Source organism: Crinia signifera, chromosome 5 (assembly GCF_055691185.1).
Source record: "Crinia signifera chromosome 5, ASM5569118v1, whole genome shotgun sequence".
NCBI lineage: Eukaryota > Metazoa > Chordata > Amphibia > Anura > Myobatrachidae > Crinia > Crinia signifera.
The window spans coordinates 331,228,546-331,248,392 of NC_139221.1; the positions used below are offsets into that span (position 1 = coordinate 331,228,546).

General features: G+C 53.2%; 1 protein-coding gene across 2 annotated transcripts in view; it reads left to right on the forward strand.

Moving 5' to 3' along the window:
• The window catches only part of NRBP2 (nuclear receptor binding protein 2), a 136,437-nt gene that overhangs the window by 38,074 nt on the left and 78,516 nt on the right, over nt 1–19,847 (forward strand). For both annotated transcript variants that reach the window (XM_083145021.1, XM_083145022.1), the window contains exons 3-6: nt 5,834–5,956; nt 10,501–10,602; nt 13,867–13,956; nt 17,441–17,481. In XM_083145021.1, the coding sequence (XP_083001147.1) occupies nt 5,834–5,956; nt 10,501–10,602; nt 13,867–13,956; nt 17,441–17,481 (356 nt within the window). The remainder of the gene's footprint in view (nt 1–5,833; nt 5,957–10,500; nt 10,603–13,866; nt 13,957–17,440; nt 17,482–19,847) is intronic.

The following is a 19,847-nucleotide window of genomic DNA, read 5'->3' on the forward strand; positions in this document are numbered from 1 at the left end:
CACACTGAGCCAAATGCCGGTGTGCCGTGACCTCTTACAGAGGCGTGTCTCAGCTTCTGTGATTGTAAAGGCTCCGCTGTGTCCCATGTGTGGCCAGTGTATGGAATTTGATATAGAATAAAAAGTTTGAGCCTGTTTGTATAATTACTGTCAAAGTTTTGTTATCTAGATAACATCGGAGGCGTTCATTCCCTGCAATTATCGCTGGTGACATCTTCTGCGCCTTTCACCGCCATAAACAAGAGAGGACGGAGTTCTTTACCACCGCGGACCCCACTTCTAGCCTGGAAATAGAGGATTTGTCCCCCGACTCCCGAGTATATAATAGGTGTATAGTCCTGGCGCTTCTAACATAGGCGGAGTCTGTTCCTTAGGGCCACATGTGCTAAGCTTCAAAAAGTGATCAAATGGAGAGTGAAAAACAGCCAGCCAATCAGTTCCTATCTGTCATGTTACAGGCTGGGTATAAAAATTGCAGGTAGGAGCTGATTGGCTGGTTGTTTATCACTCTCCATTTAAGCACTTTTTGAAGCTGATAAATCTGGCCCTTATAATACCTTCATACACTAGGCCGCGGTATCGACTGCAGCCTCGTGTGTGTGATACCTCAGTAACTCTTTGCTGCCCTTGGCGGATATATATATCGCATGTGATACCTCAGTAACTCTCCACTGTTCCCCGGCGGCTAGATATATTGCGTGTGATACCCAGGGCTGGATTTAGGGGTCAGGCCGCCCCTAGGCACAACATTTTTGTCTGCCCCCCCCCCCCCCCCCCTATTAGAGAGGGGGTTATAGTGCACAGTGAGTAATAGAGAGGGAGAGAGAAGGAGGAGTGAAGAGAGGGGGAAGGGGGTGAGGGAACAGTCAGAGAGAGAGAGTAAACAGTGTATATATAGCTTTATATTTGACTATCACCTCCCTTGTCTGCTTTCCCACTAGAGTCCTCCTCCTCCTCTGGCCTCCCAGCTCTCAGCTCCCGCGGAAGGTGTCAGGTGGGTCCGGCGATGTGCGGCTCTGGGCTCCCGCGGGAGGTGTCAGACGGGAACCGACCGATGGCGGTCAGGTATCTTTTATTGTAGCTGTTTTTTATTTTCTAAATCATCTAAATGACAGGGGGCACGTGCTGCCGCCCATAACAGGTGCCGCCCCTAGTAACTCCTCGCGGTCCCCGGGGGCATGGGATCCCATTCACCACCCACCTTGGTGCAGCAGTGACAATCCCTGGATCCGGTCCCATTCACCAGGGACTGCTGCGATCCAATGTGTCTAAATTGTGTAGAAAAGGGCCAAATCGTAGCAGCGTACGGGGGCCTTTAGGGGCCTAATTCTCATTCACTATTTGCACCATATCCACCTGAAATCACCCGTTTTGGGGGGATAACTGCAAATATTAGGTATCACCCGACTGATCCAAGGAGTCCAGCAGCTCAGATTCCCGCCCCGGTCCCTCCGTTTCCGCCATAGAAACCTATGGGGGCTGCTGAGCAGTCAGATTTGCCAAGTTTGGGAGTTTGGCCCCTGGCGATATCCTGCAGGATTGTGGGCACAATTCAGACCTGATCGCAGCTCAGCGATCAGTTAGCCGCCACCCTGCCACAGTGAAATCCCACCCGGGTGCTTGTCTGTGAATGTGCTCGCAGCTGTGCGAATATGGCGGAAATCCATTCACAGCCACTCCCCAATGAATGGATTTCCCACCCGCTCCCGCGTGCAGCGGCCGCGTTAGACTTCCTCAGTGATAGGTGAGGGGAGATTGGGGCCGTTGATGATGTCAGCATCCAACGGGCAGGATCCGCTTGTGTTTCTCGGTGCCACTCCCAGAAATCGCCGGGTTCCCACCCACAAACACCTGGCACCTGTCACCACTTGCAAATGGACAGCGATGGCTTTGTGTGCAGGGGGACTTCGCGCAAGCGCACTAAGAATCGTTACGATGTGCAGTATTATGTCATCGATGTTCAGGTCTGAATCGGCCTGTATACGGCGATACCGGTGACGAGCATTAGCTGACAGCAGCGCTGATTCAGTGATGTGCGCGAACCCGATGGTTAACGAACATCTCCGATGGTTGCTGATCTGCGCATTTGCAGATCAGTGGATGCGGTAACAATCACAGTACCATTTTGGGACGGGGGTGAGCCTTTTATAAATTATAGCTGTGTCGGTGATGTGTCAACCATGCAGACTTCCCACCATCTGAGGGTTACTGAGTCGTCCGATGTTCATGTAGACGATCCGTCGCTGCGTTATCGGACGTCCGATGTTCATGTAGACGATCCGTCGCTGCGTTATCGGACGTCCGATGTTCATGTAGACGATCCATCGCTGCGTTATCGGACCCGTCAGTAGTTGGCCTGTGGCATCAGCACAGCGGCTGCACCCAATCTCTGTACGTGGCCCATTGCACCCTGATAGGCTGACACAGGCAGCACTACACACACACACACGTGGTGGATCCAGGATCAGGCACGCGCCAGGCTGCCACACTTACTTCTGCTCCAGTTGGTAGGTTCCCTCGCTCCACAGATTATTTTTAGCCTGTGCACTTTTACATTGACCTCAATCATAGAGCAAAGCATTCTGGGAGCGTTCCTCTGCCCTTCCGGCTTGTCCCCTGTCCGAGCACACATCCCTCAGGAACACATGACCCTCACACAAGGGAGCATTGTCCCGGGCAGAGTCCAGCAGTCAGCTCTGTGTATCTGATACACAAGGGATTGGCCTGGTTGTTATCAGCACCTGACCAGAGGCACCTTCCCATCTCTATATGTACACACCTGTGGTGTGCCGCAGCCTGGGACTGGCGTCTCCTTCACAGCGCAGGATTGTAACCCTGAGGGCTTATCATTTCATTGACCGCAGTGTCACGTGGCACTATGTTGCGTGGCACGTGGCACTACTCAATCATGTTGGATCACTGGCGTAAATCCAGGCGCTCACCCCCGAGGATTTCCCTCTGCCCCTCTGTAACTATATGTTTCATATATGCTCTCACTCTGAGCAAGACCACTGTGCCCTGGGGAGCCACGTGTGGCCCTTCTGAGGCCATATACGGGGCTCCATTTTCTTCTTGTCCATGGAAAGTGTTTATAAATCTCCCGGATGCTCCCATGAATGTCCCCCTGTTATTGGTGGCAGCGCTTGAACCTTAGATGCCCTCTGTCCTCTGAAGCGCGGAGTCTCTCTCCTGTAGTCGGTAACCTCCTAGCGAGCTTCAGCCACCTCACAGCCCACTCGTGGGGTCCTCTGGTGCAAATGCAGAGACCACGAGATGTAACGGTGCAATTTTATAGACAGCTAAATAATCGCACTATATCGCACATGTCACGAAAATCGCTCATGTGATATGGTGCGAAAGTCAAAAATCATTTGCAATTTCTGGCGATTTTTTTTTTTGTAATGGGAATGTGCAATTTTTAGGGCATTTTTGACCAAAAAATCGCACATTCTAAAAATCGCTCCCTATGACATCTCGCACCACATCCCTGAGGAACCTGAATCTCCAATTGAAGCCGTGGGGATCCAGTTATTCTTACTCATAAACAATGAAATAATCCCATTAATAGTGATAACAGAACAGGACATATAACGCCAATGCAACATTGCATTATTAGCGCATAGTCAGTATCATGAATCAAGTGTCTCTCTGGCCCTTATTCTGATCGGTGCGGCCGGAGCCGATTATGCGGCCAGGACTGTGCGTGCGAAACCCCGCCTTCCATACGGATCGCCAACTCCGTCCGTATGCGATAAGAAGCTGTCCGAACGGACCGCACGTGTATTTTTCACGGAATACGCCTCCTCCATCTAAGGGAACCTCCCCCATGCAGGACCGAGTGCTCCACCAGCACCCGCAACCTCAGACCACACGGACATTTTTCCGTGCAAAAGCAGGGATCTGGGCGGGCAGCTGACATCCGGCGATGTCATATGTCCGCCCCCTACACGTGCGTCACGGCCGCATTACCATACGTACGCCCAGCGTTTTCATGGGAACTCCCATGAAACGCGGGGCGTATGCATATGGTAATGAGCCCAAATAGCCCTTCACGCCCCTCTCCACCCCCTGTTCGGAGTGTTCACATTTCATGCGGGATTTGGCCGTACGCCCCGCTCGCACATGCGCAGAGACGCCTCTGCACATGCGCAGACACAAAACATCGGCGGGCCGAACGCACGCGGATATATCCGCACCGATCAGAATAAGGGCCTCTGTGTTCTGTAACCATGGCGGCAAAGCGCGGGGGTGTCGCAAACATTTCCTTGGTTTCGTTTCAGCCTACATCTGCGATCTTGAGCGCAGAAAGCATGGCGCAAGCGCCTCAGTGCATCGGCAGCAATAGCAAATCGTCACACATCCTCCGCGTACGGGATCGCAGCTGCAAACGTATTCGCCCCCCGAGTACGCAATGACACAGATTTGGCTGCAGCATTAACGCAAAGAAGGCATGTCCAAACTATGGCCCTCTAGCTGTTGAGAAACTACAAGTCCCATAATGCTTGCCACAGTTTTGCTATTAGAGAATGCTAAAACTATGGCAAGGCATGCTGGGATGTGTAGTTCCACAACAGCTGGAGGGCCACAGTTTGGACATGCCTGGCGTAAAGGCTCAGAGGTGATACAGTAATGGGCGCTCCTGCGTCAGGCTGCTGTAATGTTGCTGAGACCACAGGATGGACCGCCGCTGCTCAGCGCCTCATACATGCTGATAAAATAATAATGATCTAGCGGAGGGAAATGTTGTGTTTCAGGCTGGAAATGGACGGGGGGAGCTCCGCTCGGTACCCCAGAGACTGGGAAGAAGGCGTGCGAATGAGTCTGTGGCCGAGTAATGGAAACCTGCGGTTTTGCACATTTCAGACTGTGTGCGAATACCAGCAGTAGCTCCGGAGGAGGCCGACGGGTGATACATGTACAATACGGCCAGATTCGTGTGTTACTGGGGGATACGACGGGGTTGGAAGGTTGACAGAAGCATTAGGTCGACAGTCAAAAGGTTGACATTAGATTGTCACAGTTTTTTTGAGCCGACATGTGCCGACAGGGGGTATTTCATGCCTACCATCCACTAGGGCGTGGTGGGAGAATAGAATAGTGCACCAAGCATAGTGAGGCACCATTTCGACACATCAAGCCGACAGTAATGTGATGTTGACATTGCAGTATGTGAAAACATCCCTGTAGTCTAGTAGTGACTTAGCTGGTGGGGCTGATATGGCGGCTCGTGTAATATCTTCCAGGTCTATTATCGTATCGCTACCCGGTGCCCGGAGGTGAAATAGGAGTGGATTGGATGGGATTTTATCTCTCTCCAAGCTTTCATAAAAAACCTGTAATAGAGTTATCAGTGTATTTCCCTAAAACAGCGTCTGCTCTCCTTTCTATCTCATATCAGACAGAGCCGAGCTGTAGCTCACTGTATACTGTATACACTACATCATTCGATGGTTGGTGACTATCGATGGATTTTTTGCAGGCGTTAAAGTGCCCAGTAAACAGTGATTTCCGATGCTTACCGTCCTGAATTACCCCCTATGTTCTGTTATCACACATTCACCACACTTTGGTACAAGGGGACGGCTAAGGGGTTTGTGAGCCAGGACCACAGTCAGCAGTGACTGTAATACATCACTGTGAGTGGAGAGAGATCTGTCCTTGTTCAGCAGCCCATTTGCGCTTTCTTTCTTGGTGCCCCTCTGACTGCAGGAGCCCAGCAGCCAGTGCCTCCAGTGTTGCCACTGGCTTTCTCTAGCGCTGCAGTACTATCACATTTCCTGCCTCTCTCTTGTTATTACTTATCTGTGCTATAACATTACTTTGTTGGCCGCAGGTGAATCAGGGGAACATGCCTGGCATTGAGAGCACGTTTCTGGCTATGGATACGGAGGAAGGCGTGGAGGTCGTGTGGAACGAGCTGAATTTCACTGATAAAAGAATCTTCAAGGTCCATGAGGTAAGTGCTGCTCCCTGTACAGGTGTCGTAGCTCTGTGTGGTGTACCTGACAGTCACGTTACCAAGTGTGGGCTGTGTCGCTCTCCTCACCCCTTACTCCCTGTACAGGTGCCGTAGCTCTGTGTGGTGTACCTGACAGTCACGTTACCAGGCGAGGGCTGTGTCGCTCACCTCACCCCTTACTCCCTGTACAGGTGCCGTAGCTCTGTGTGGTGTACCTGACAGTCACGTTACCAGGCGAGGGCTGTGTCGCTCTCCTCACCCCTTACTCCCTGTACAGGTGCCGTAGCTCTGTGTGGTGTACCTGACAGTCACGTTACCAGGCGAGGGCTGTGTCGCTCTCCTCACCCCTTACTCCCTGTACAGGTGCCGTAGCTCTGTGTGGTGTACCTGACAGTCACGTTACCAGGCGAGGGCTGTGTCGCTCACCTCACCCCTTACTCCCTGTACAGGTGCCGTAGCTCTGTGTGGTGTACCTAACAGTCACGTTACCAGGCGAGGGCTGTGTCGCTCTCCTCACCCCTTACTCCCTGTACAGGTGCCGTAGCTCTGTGTGGTGTACCTGACAGTCACGTTACCAGGCGAGGGCTGTGTCGCTCACCTCACCCCTTACTCCCTGTACAGGTGCCGTAGCTCTGTGTGGTGTACCTGACAGTCACGTTACCAGGCGAGGGCTGTGTCGCTCTCCTCACCCCTTACTCCCTGTACAGGTGTCGTAGCTCCGTGTGGTGTACCTGACAGTCACGTTACCAGGCGAGGGCTGTGTCGCTCTCCTCACCCCTTACTCCCTGTACAGGTGCCGTAGCTCTGTGTGGTGTACCTAACAGTCACGTTACCAGGCGAGGGCTGTGTCGCTCTCCTCACCCCTTACTCCCTGTACAGGTGCCGTAGCTCTGTGTGGTGTACCTGACAGTCACGTTACCAGGCGAGGGCTGTGTCGCTCTCCTCACCCCTTACTCCCTGTACAGGTGCCGTAGCTCTGTGTGGTGTACCTGACAGTCACGTTACCAGGCGAGGGCTGTGTCGCTCTCCTCACCCCTTACTCCCTGTACAGGTGTCGTAGCTCTGTGTGGTGTACCTGACAGTCACGTTACCAGGCGAGGGCTGTGTCGCTCTCCTCACCCCTTACTCCTTGTACAAGCGTCGTAGCTCTGTGGGGTGTACCTGACAGTCACGTTACTAGGCGAGGACTGTGTCGCTCTCCTCACCCCTTACTCCCTGTACAGGCGCCGTAGCTCTGTGTGGTGTACCTGACAGTCACGTTACCAAGCGAGGGCTGTGTCGCTCTCCTCACCCCTTACTCCCTGTACAGGTGTCGTAGCTCTGTGTGGTGTACCTAACAGTCACATTACCAGGCGAGGGCTGTGTCGCTCTCCTCACCCCTTACTCCCTGTACAGGTGCCGTAGCTCTGTGTGGTGTACCTGACGGTCACGTTACCAGGCGAGGGCTATGTCGCTCTCCTCACCCCTTACTCCCTGTATAAGCGTCGTAGCTCTGTGTGGTGTACCTGACAGTCACGTTACTAGGCGAGGGCTGTGTCGCTCTCCTCACCCCTTACTCCCTGTACAGGTGCCGTAGCTCTGTGTGGTGTACCTGACAGTCACGTTACCAGGCGAGGGCTGTGTCGCTCTCCTCACCCCTTACTCCCTGTACAGGTGTCGTAGCTCTGTCTGGTGTACCTAACAGTCACATTACCAGACGAGGACTGTGTCGCTCTCCTCACCCCTTACTCCCTGTATAGGCGTCGTAGCTCTGTGTGGTGTACCTGACAGTCACGTTACCAGGCGAGGGCCGTGTCGCTCTCCTCACCCCTAACTCTCTGTACAGGTGCCGTAGCTCTGTGTGGTGTACCTGACAGTCACGTTACTAGGCGAGGACTGTGTCGCTCTCCTTACCCCTTACTCCCTGTACAGGCGCCGTAGCTCTGTGTGGTGTACCTGATGGTCACGTTACTAAGCGAGGGCTGTATCGCTCTCCTCACCCCTTACTCCCTGTACAGGTGTCGTAGCTCTGTGTGGTGTACCTGACAGTCATGTTACCAGGCGAGGGCTGTGTCGCTCTCCTCACCCCTTACTCCCTGTACAGATGTCGTAGCTCTGTGTGGTGTACCTGACAGTCATGTTACCAGGCGAGGGCTGTGTCGCTCTCCTCACCCCTTGTCGTAGCTCTGTGTGGTGTACCCGACAGTCACGTTACCAGGCGAGGGCTGTGTCGCTCTCCTCACCCCTTACTCCCTGTACAGGTGCCGTAGCTCCGTGTGATGTACCTGACAGTCACGTTACCAGGCGAGGGCTGTGTCGCTCTCCTCACCCCTTACTCCCTGTACAGGTGCCGTAGCTCTGTGTGGTGTACCTGACAGTCACGTTACCAGGAGAGGGCTGTGTCGCTCTCCTCACCCCTTACTCCCTGTACAGGCGCCGTAGCTCTGTGTGGTGTACCTGACAGTCACGTTACCAGGCGAGGGCTGTGTCGCTCTCCTCTCCCCTTACTCCCTGTACAGGTGCCGTAGCTCTGTGTGGTGTACCTGACAGTCACATTACCAGGCGAGGGCTGTGTCGCTCTCCTCACCCCTTACTCCCTGTACAGGTGCCGTAGCTCTGTGTGGTGTACCTGACGGTCACGTTACCAAGTGTGGGCTGTGTCGCTCTCCTCACCCCTTACTCCCTGTACAGGTGTCGTAGCTCTGTGTGGTGTACCTAACAGTCACGTTACCAGGCGAGGGCCGTGTCGCTCTCCTCACCCCTTACTCCCTGTACAGGTGCCGTAGCTCTGTGTGGTGTACCTGACAGTCACGTTACCAGGCGAGGGCTGTGTCGCTCTCCTCACCCCTTACTCCCTGTACAGGTGCCGTAGCTCTGTGTGGTGTACCTGACAGTCACGTTACCAGGCGAGGGCTGTGTCGCTCTCCTCACCCCTTACTCCCTGTACAGGTGTCGTAGCTCTGTGTGGTGTACCTGACAGTCACGTTACCAGGCGAGGGCTGTGTCGCTCTCCTCACCCCTTACTCCCTGTACAGGTGCCGTAGCTCTGTGTGGTGTACCTGACAGTCACGTTACTAGGCGAGGACTGTGTCGCTCTCCTCACCCCTTACTCCCTGTACAGGTGCCGTAGCTCTGTGTGGTGTACCTGACGGTCACGTTACCAGGCGAGGGCTGTGTCGCTCTCCTCACCCCTTACTCCCTGTACAGGCGCCGTAGCTCTGTGTGGTGTACCTGACAGTCACGTTACTAGGCGAGGACTGTGTCGCTCTCCTCACCCCTTACTCCCTGTACAGGTGCCGTAGCTCCGTGTGGTGTACCTGACAGTCACGTTACCAGGCGAGGGCTGTGTCACTCTCCTCACCCCTTACTCCCTGTACAGGTGCCGTAGCTCCGTGTGGTGTACCTGACAGTCACGTTACCAGGCGAGGGCTGTGTCGCTCTCCTCACCCCTTACTCCCTGTACAGGTGCCGTAGCTCTGTGTGGTGTACCTGACAGTCACGTTACCAGGAGAGGGCTGTGTCGCTCTCCTCACCCCTTACTCCCTGTACAGGTGCCGTAGCTCTGTGTGGTGTACCTGACAGTCACGTTACCAGGAGAGGGCTGTGTCGCTCTCCTCACCCCTTACTCCCTGTACAGGCGCCGTAGCTCTGTGTGGTGTACCTGACAGTCACGTTACCAGGCGAGGGCTGTGTCGCTCTCCTCTCCCCTTACTCCCTGTACAGGTGCCGTAGCTCTGTGTGGTGTACCTGACAGTCACGTTACCAGGCGAGGGCTGTGTCGCTCTCCTCTCCCCTTACTCCCTGTACAGGCGCCGTAGCTCTGTGTGGTGTACCTGACAGTCACGTTACCAGGCGAGGGCTGTGTCGCTCTCCTCACCCCTTACTCCCTGTACAGGCGCCGTAGCTCTGTGTGATGTACCTGATGGTCACGTTACCAGACGAGGGCTGTGTCGCTCACCTCACCCCTTACTCCCTGTACAGGCGCCGTAGCTCTGTGTGGTGTACCTGATGGTCACGTTACCAGGCGAGGGCTGTGTCGCTCTCCTCACCCCTTACTCCCTGTACAGGCGCCGTAGCTCTGTGTGGTGTACCTGATGGTCACGTTACCAGGCGAGGGCTGTGTCGCTCACCTCACCCCTTACTCCCTGTACAGGCGCCGTAGCTCTGTGTGGTGTACCTGATGGTCACGTTACCAGGAGAAGGCTGTGTCGCTCTCCTCACCCCTTGTCGTAGCTCTGTGTGGTGTACCTGACAGTCACGTTACCAGGCGAGGGCTGTGTCGCTCTCCTCACCCCTTACTCCCTGTACAGGTGCCGTAGCTCTGTGTGGTGTACCTGACAGTCACGTTACCAGGAGAAGGCTGTGTCGCTCTTCTCACCCCTTGCCGTAGCTCTGTGTGGTGTACCTGACAGTCACGTTACCAGGCGAGGGCTGTGTCGCTCTCCTCCCCCCTTACTCCCTGTACAGGTGCCGTAGCTCTGTGTGGTGTACCTGACAGTCACGTTACCAGGCGAGGGCTGTGTCACCCCTTACTCACCCCTTACTCTCACATCTGTCTCTAGGAGAAGATCCGCACCATGTTTCAGAACCTTATCGTCATAGATCATCCAAATGTAGTGAAGTTCCACAAGTACTGGCTGGATGTGAGGGACACATCAGCACGGGTGAGACAAATCGGCATTTATGGGACATAGAGCTAGCACTCCATCTCTACTGTGTAACACTGATTATCTGGGGATCCCTCTCCTGTGTATGTCTGACAGACTGGGGGATCCCTCTCCTGTGTATGTGTGACAGACCGGGGGAAGATCCCTCTACTGTGTATGTGTGATACTGATTATCTGGGGATCCCTCTCCTGTGTATGTGTGACAGACCGGGGGAAGATCCCTCTCCTGTGAATGTGTGATACTGATTATCTGGGGATCCCTCTCCTGTGTATGTGTGACAGACCGGGGGAAGATCCCTCTCCTGTGTATGTGTGACAGACCGGGGGTAAGATCCCTCTCTTGTGTATGTGTGACAGACCGGGGGAAGATCCCTCTCCTGGGTATGTGTGACAGACCGGGGGTAAGATCCCTCTCCTGTGTATGTGTGACAGACCGGGGTAAGATCCCTCTCCTGTGTATGTGTGACAGACCGGGGGAAGATCCCTATCCTGTGTATGTGTGACATCCCGGGGGGGGTGGAAGATCCCTCTCCTGTGTATGTGTGATACTGATTATCTGGGATCCCTCTCCTGTGTATGTGTGACAGACCGAGGGTAAGATCCCTCTCCTGTGTATGTGTGACAGACCGGGGGAAGATCCCTCTCCTGTGTATGTGTGACAGACCGAGGGTAAGATCCCTCTCCTGTGTATGTGTGACAGAACTGGGGAAGATCCCTCTCCTGTGTATGTGTGACAGACCGGGGGGAAGATCCCTCTCCTGTGTATATGTGACAGATCGGGGTAAGATCCCTCTCCTGTGTATGTGTGTCAGCTCGGGAGGAAGATCCCTCTCCTGTGTATGTGTGACAGACCGGGGGAAGATCCCTCTCCTGTGTATGTGTGACAGACCGGGGGAAGATCCTTATCCTGTGTATGTGTGACAGACCGGGGGTAAGATCCCTCTCCTGTGTATGTGTGACAGACCGGGGGTAAGATCCCTCTCCTGTGTATGTGTGACAGAACTGGGGAAGATCCCTCTCCTGTGTATGTGTGACAGACCCGGGGAAGATCCCTCTCCTGTGTATGTGTGACATCCCGGGGGGGAAGATCCCTCTCCTGTGTATGTGTGACATCCCGGGGGGGAAGATCCCTCTACTGTGTATGTGACAAACCGGGGGGAAGATCCCTCTCCTGTGTGTGACATCCCAGGGGGGAAGATCCCTCTCCTGTGTGTGACATCCCGGGGGGGAAGATCCCTCTCCTGTGTATGTGTGACAGACCGGGGATAAGATCCCTCTCCTGTGTATGTGTGACAGACCGGGGGGAAGATCCCTCTCCTGTGTATGTGTGACAGACTGGGGGAAAGATCCCTCTCCTGCGTATGTGTGACAGACCGGGGATAAGATCCCTCTCCTGTGTATGTGTGATAGACCAGGGGAAGATCCCTCTCCTGTGTATGTGTGACAGACCGGGGGGAAGATCCCTCTCCTGTGTATGTGTGACAGACCGGGGGAAGATCCCTATCCTGTGTATGTGTGACATCCCGGGGGGGGGGGGAAGATCCCTCTCCTGTGTATGTGTGATACTGATTATCTGGGATCCCTCTCCTGTGTATGTGTGACAGACCGAGGGTCAGATCCCTCTCCTGTGTATGTGTGACAGACCGGGGGAAGATCCCTCTCCTGTGTATGTGTGACAGACCGAGGGTAAGATCCCTCTCCTGTGTATGTGTGACAGAACTGGGGAAGATCCCTCTCCTGTGTATGTGTGACAGACCGGGGGGAAGATCCCTCTCCTGTGTATGTGTGACATCCCGGGGGGGGGGGGGAAGATCCCTCTCCTGTGTATGTGTGATACTGATTATCTGGGATCCCTCTCCTGTGTATGTGTGACAGACCGAGGGTAAGATCCCTCTCCTGTGTATGTGTGACAGACCGAGGGTAAGATCCCTCTCCTGTGTATGTGTGACAGACCGGGGGAAGATCCCTCTCCTGTGTATGTGTGACAGACCGAGGGTAAGATCCCTCTCCTGTGTATGTGTGACAGAACTGGGGAAGATCCCTCTCCTGTGTATGTGTGACAGACCGGGGGGAAGATCCCTCTCCTGTGTATATGTGACAGATCGGGGTAAGATCCCTCTCCTGTGTATGTGTGTCAGCTCGGGAGGAAGATCCCTCTCCTGTGTATGTGTGACAGACCGGGGGAAGATCCCTCTCCTGTGTATGTGTGACAGACCGGGGGAAGATCCTTCTCCTGTGTATGTGTGACAGACCAGGGGTAAGATCCCTCTCCTGTGTATGTGTGACAGACCGGGGGTAAGATCCCTCTCCTGTGTATGTGTGACAGAACTGGGGAAGATCCCTCTCCTGTGTATGTGTGACAGACCCGGGGAAGATCCCTCTCCTGTGTATGTGTGACATCCCGGGGAGGAAGATCCCTCTCCTGTGTATGTGTGACATCCCGGGGGGGAAGATCCCTCTACTGTGTATGTGACAAACCGGGGGGAAGATCCCTCTACTGTGTATGTGACAAACCGGGGGGGAAGATCCCTCTCCTGTGTATGTGTGACAGACCGGGGATAAGATCCCTCTCCTGTGTATGTGTGACAGACCGGGGGGAAGATCCCTCTCCTGTGTATGTGTGACAGACTGGGGGAAAGATCCCTCTCCTGCGTATGTGTGACAGACCGGGGATAAGATCCCTCTCCTGTGTATGTGTGATAGACCGGGGGAAGATCCCTCTCCTGTGTATGTGTGACAGACCGGGGGGAAGATCCCTCTCCTGTGTATGTGTGACAGACCGGGGGAAGATACATCCTGTGTATGTGTGACATCCCGGGGGGGGGGGGGGGAAGATCCCTCTCCTGTGTATGTGTGATACTGATTATCTGGGATCCCTCTCCTGTGTATGTGTGACAGACCGAGGGTAAGATCCCTCTCCTGTGTATGTGTGACAGACCGGGGTGAAGATCCCTCTCCTGTGTATGTGTGACAGATCGGGGTAAGATCCCTCTCCTGTGTATGTGTGACAGACCGGGGGAAGATCCCTCTCCTGTGTATGTGTGACAGACCGGGGGAAGATCCCTCTCCTGTGTATGTGTGACAGACTGGGGGGAAGATCCCTCTCCTGTGTATGTGTGACAGACCGGGGGGGGGGGGGGGGGATACCTCTCCTGTGTATGTGACATCCCGGGGGGGAGATCCCTCTCCTGTGTATGTGTGACATCCCGGGGGGGGGGGGAAGATCCCTCTCCTGTGTATAACATTGCTCTGTCTCCCCAGGTGGTCTTTATAACAGAATATGTCTCTTCAGGGAGTCTGAGGCAGTTCCTAAAGAAGACCAAAAAAAATCGTAAAACAATGAATGCGAAGGTGAGTCTGTGTAGGGACAGGGGCCCTGTAATGTGGCCCTATCGACCAAGACCTGAACCCTATAGGCCTATGCTGGGACTGTTGTCTAACTATTACCCCAGGGCAGGGATGGACTGGGCCTCCGAATCGGCCCTGGCATTTGTGCCCTCGCACGCTGAAGCTGCATGTGATGCCCCCAATCTCTCCTGGACCCTGTTGGCACCAGATGCACTAAGCTTCAAAAGTGATAAAATGGAGAGTGATAAACAACCAACCAATCAGCTCCTAAATTCCATGTTACAGGCTGGGTTTGAAAAATGACAGGTTGGAGCTGATTGGCTGGCTGTTTAACACTTTCCATTTTATCACTTTTTGAAGCTTTTTGTGCATCTTGCCCAGAGAGAGCCGCCGGACCCACCATGATTTCAGCATCTCTCTCTGTGTGCGGATCAGGAGCTGGTGCTTCCACTCTGATTGGACAAATCGGCCCACCTGGTCATCGGCCCCTCTGCCATTTGCCAGTCCGGCCCTGCCCCAGGATATACATTATGGCACGGTTTATGAATAGTACACCCAGGAACAGGAAAATCCACCCAGTCAGGAACACCTGTTAGTCGGCATCTCACAGTCCTGTGTTAATGGTTGATATTCAAGACACATAGGGTGGCATTCTATGGGATGAGATAAATGCGCATTTTTTTATCTCGCACCACATCGCCGCTCTTCGCATTTTTGGTAATAATTCGCATATTTAATGGGATACGATTTGGAGGCTGAAAAGTGCGAAGTGGTGCGATTTTATGACACAAAAAAGTGTGATTTCTTCCGCCGGTCATGTGCGAGTTTTGGACCAACCGGAGTGCGATTTACAAGACTGTCTCTGCATGAATAAGAACACCCTAACCGAGTGGTTCCCAAACTTTTTTGCATCACGGCACCCTAGATTATCAGAATATTTGTCACGACACCCCTAGGTGCAAAGTTTGCTACTGAGAATTTCAGAAAACAATATTAAATTAAATAAGTTGTGCTTATATTTCATCGTGAGGGACAGGATTCACTTCTGTTTATCCATATATTTTAAAAGTGGAAACCACAAGCTCTGGTTTTGCCTACTACATTGACCACAAAAACTTTAATCGGTTCTGGACCAGCAAACCGAGGCACCCCTGCAAGTGCTCCGAGGCACCCCAGGGAGCCTAGGCGCACAGTTTGGGAACCACTGCCCTAACCTATTGGCCCACCTCTGTCCCCTCCATTATGCATCACACCCCCTATATAAAGGGGCATTGGCGCCATTTCACTCTTTGATAGGAAGTAAGGAGCATGGAGAGGAGCAGTGGCAGTGTGAGAAGAGGAAGAGGTGTTGGTGGCAGAGGGAGGAGTGGCAGAGTGAGGAGTGGCAGAGTGAGGAGTGGCAGAGGGAGCAGTGGCAGAGGGAGCAGTGGCAGCAGCCAGCCAAGTGGGAGAGGCAGCAGAGGACTGCTGAGGTCGTCCTCCATTACAGGGAGTGGCAGCAGTGTGGCAGGCAGCATGGCCACAGCAAGGCCAGCCCCAGACCAGGCCCTGGCAGACCAGCCCCAGCAGGAGGAGGTGGAGGATCCGCTGGCATCCCCATCCTATACCCCAGAGCAGCTGCAGGAGGGCCACATGTCAGTGGTGGAGGAAGATGGAGGTGAGGAGGAGGAAGACACTGGCATGGAGAAGGAGGGGTACATGGCTAGAGTAGAAAATGAGGAGGAGGAGGAGGTAGAAGCTGGCCGCACAAAAAGTGGCCGAAAGGTGAGATTCTCATATGAGGAAAATGCTGCACTTGTCCGGGCTATCATGCCAGTGTTTGACCGGTTACTGGGGAAAAGTCACCACAAGACCACTGCACAGCGGAAAAGGGCTATGTGGAAGGACATCACCCAGGCGGTGAACGCTGTCAGTCAGCACAAGCGCCTGGTCAGAAATGTCAAGAAGAGATTCAATGACATCAAAAGGCAGCTGAAAAGTAAAATGGCCATGGAGTTGGAGGAGGCCACCAAGACTGGCGGAGGAAGCCCCACCACTGTCTGCTACACGTCCTATGAGGTCAAGTTAAAGCGCATCATACCCCCTGAGGTCCTGCCTGGCATGCACGTCGCGGAGCATCACATACAACCTGCACGTTCAGGGACAGCCGCCCACGCCTATTGACATAGACGTGGCCCCGCACGTGCGGTGCCCTAATCCCAATGTGTGTGCAGTCTATAGCTCCCAGCACGTGCGGGAATGCTGAGAGTCTATAGAAAGCCAACTTGTGGTCCTGCCACTCCAACTCAGAACTGGGGAATCTGATGTATGTCCGCCACAACTTCTTTAAAGCAAGTAACACTTGAGTAAAATGCTTAGAGAAAGTGGCCTGTGATACCCCCAAGGACCATGAGGTCACAGACTGAGTGGAGCCTGTGGCCAAATAGTAGAGGGCACACATTAATTTCTGCAGCCCAGACACTGCATAGTTGGCTCCCCCCAAAAGGGTCCAAATCATCTCTCACCTGCTCATATAAGTCCAACAGATTATTGCGGTTCAGCCTAAACATCCCCACAACCTGCTGATCCGAGAGGGAGTCCAGGTACAGCCGAGCACGATACATACGGGGGGTACGCAGTAGTTGGGGGGCTACCTGGATCTGGTGCGCAGCATCCTCCCTCCTGCGCAGCTCCTCCAAATGGGCCACATCACAGATAAGCAACTCCAAACCACTCTGCAAAATCTCCATGTCTCAAACCCTCACAGGTGTCCTTAATGATGTTGGGGTATATGTAGGGGTGTTTCTGAGTGAAATTGAGGGCACCTGTGTTGAAATTAACCATTTGTGCACTTGACCAAAGTGAGTTCTGGGCCAAATCGCTCAACAGAACCTGGTCTGAAAAAAATGTGATTTGAGAAAACGCATGCCATTAAATAAGCGAGTTGAATACTTTTCTGTACGAAAACATCTGGATGCGATAAAAATTTGATTTTTTTTCCCACACTTTCAGTCCGCATGAGTTATCGCACATAATATGCGATATCCGTCCCTTAGCGCATCCTATTAAATATGCGATTTCAAGGAAAAATGCGATGTCGCCATTTTTTTTTACTAATATTCGCCAAAAAACACAAATCTCATCCCATAGAATGTCACCCATAGGGTCAAAAGTGAGAGATTTGGGAGAGTTTTCCCATTTTTTTAAAGCGGCAATCATTTACACTGCACAACCAGGATGATTTTGCCATATAAATTATTGCCGCTTTAAAAAAAAAAAAGGGAAAACTCTCCAAATCTCTGACTTTCTGATTCTCACACCCTATTACCTTTGGCCCTCAGCATCTGTCACAGGTAAGACATTGCCCTTTAGATATGATTCTGATGCGTTCCGTTGCTCTGGTTGTGGTTTCATCAGATGATTTGATTGTGTTGTCTGCACCTTCTGAGATAATGACCTTAACAATCAGTGATACTACTGCCCTAACTTTGTGTAACTTGTGTCCCAGGCATGGAAGAGGTGGTGCACACAGATCCTGTCAGCGCTGAGGTGAGATGAGGCCCATAATAGGATGTAACCGCTGTGTATGTACAGGAGAGACTGGCACTACCACTTTGTATGTACAGGGGTGACTGGCACTACCACTGTGTATGTACAGGGGTGACTGGCACTACCGCTGTGTATGCACAAGGGAGACTGGCACTACCGCTGTGTATGCACAGGGGAGACTAGCACTACTGCTGTGTATGTACAGGGGAGACTGGCACTACTGCTGTGTATGTACAGGGGAGACTGGCACTACTGCTGTGTATGTACAGGGGAGACTGGCACTACTGCTGTGTATGTACAGGGTAGACTGGCACTACCGCTGTGTATGTACAGGGGAGACTGGCACTACTGCTGTGTATGAATACAGGGGAGACTGGCACTACTGCTGTATGCACACAGAGCAGACTGGTACTACCACTGTGTATGTGTACAGGGGAGACTGGCACTACCGCTGTGTATGTACAGGGGAGACTGGCACTACTGCTGTGTATGAATACTGGGGAGACTGGCACTACTGCTGTATGCACACAGAGCAGACTGGTACTACCACTGTGTATGTGTACAGGGGAGACTGGCACTACCACTGTGTATGTACAGGGGAGACTGGCACTACTGCTGTGTGTGTACAGGGGAGACTGGCACTACTGCTTTGTATGTACAGGGGTGACTGGCACTACCGCTGTGTATGCACAAGGGAGACTGGCACTACCGCTGTGTATGCACAGAGGAGACGCGCACTACTACTGTGTATGTGTACAGGGGAGACTGGCACTACTGCTGTGTATGAATACAGGGGAGACTGGCACTATTGCTGTATGCACACAGAGCAGACTGATACTTCCACTGTGTATGTGTACAGGGGAGACTGGCACTACCACTGTGTATGTACAGGGGAGACTGGCACTACTGCTGTGTGTGTACAGGGGAGACTGGCACTACCGCTGTGTATGCACAAGGGAGACTGGCACTACCGCTGTGTATGCACAGGGGAGACTGGCACTACCGCTGTGTATGCACAGGGGAGACTGGCACTACCGCTGTGTATGCACAGGGGAGACTGGCACTACCGCTGTGTATGCACAGGGGAGACTGGCACTACCGCTGTGTATGCACAGGGGTGACTGGCACTACCGCTGTGTATGTACAGGGGAGACTGGCACTACCTCTGTGTATGTACAGGGGAGACTGGCACTACCGCTGTGTATGCACAGGGGAGACTGGCACTACCGCTGTGTATGCACAGGGGAGACTGGCACTACCGCTGTGTATGCACAGGGGAGACTGGCACTACCGCTGTGTATGCACAGGGGAGACTGGCACTACCGCTGTGTATGCACAGGGGAGACTGGCACTACCGCTGTGTATGCACAGGGGAGACTGGCACTACTGCTGTGTATGCACAGGGGAGACTGGCACTACCGCTGTGTATGCACAGGGGTGACTGGCACTACCGCTGTGTATGTACAGGGGAGACTGGCACTACCGCTGTGTATGTACAGGGGAGACTGGCACTACTGCTGTGTATGTGTACAGGGGAGACTGGCACTACTGCTGTGTATGAATACAGGGGAGACTGGCACTACCACTATGTATGTGTACAGAGGAGACTGGCATTACCACTGTGTATGTGTACAGAGGAGACTGGCACTACCGCTGTGTATGTGTACAGGGGCAACTGGCACTACCGCTTTGTATGCACACAAGGGATACTGGCACCACCGCTGTATAAGTAAAGGGGGTGACTGACACTGCCATGATGTATGTGGAAGGGACAGGGTGGCATTACCAATGTGTAATAGTAAGGGTGGAGAGTGGCATTGTCTTTGTTTAAGTATAAGTGAGAGACTGGCACTGCCATCATGTGTGTGTATATTATATGTATATAACACACATACATACATACATACATACATACATACACATGAGAAGATGCGCTTCATGGTGCATTAAAAACAAGTTGGTATAAGTTTTGCTCGTACCAAAGTAAAAATGGCATGGGCTGTTACCACATGGCGTGAAACATATCGCCAAGGCAAATCTGCTCTCACCGTGCCCGGATTCCTGCAGCGCTTCTCCCCTGCAATGTGGCGCCTGGACGGTGTCAGGTTGGAGGGGGTCAACAGGAGCAGCAGCCATGCCCTCTGATGTCAGGGTGAAGCGTTCTGCTGCGCCTGGTGACCCCCTCCAGCCGGTGACCTGCAGAAATTGGACTTTGGTGACAGCCATTAACCCCTTGTTTCACAACTAGTTTATACTGCTGGACTTGTTGGTTTTAGTACTTAGTGCTGGTTCAACTACATTTGTGTATATATATATATGAGACTGGCACTGCCACCATGTATATATATGAGGGAGACTGGCACTGC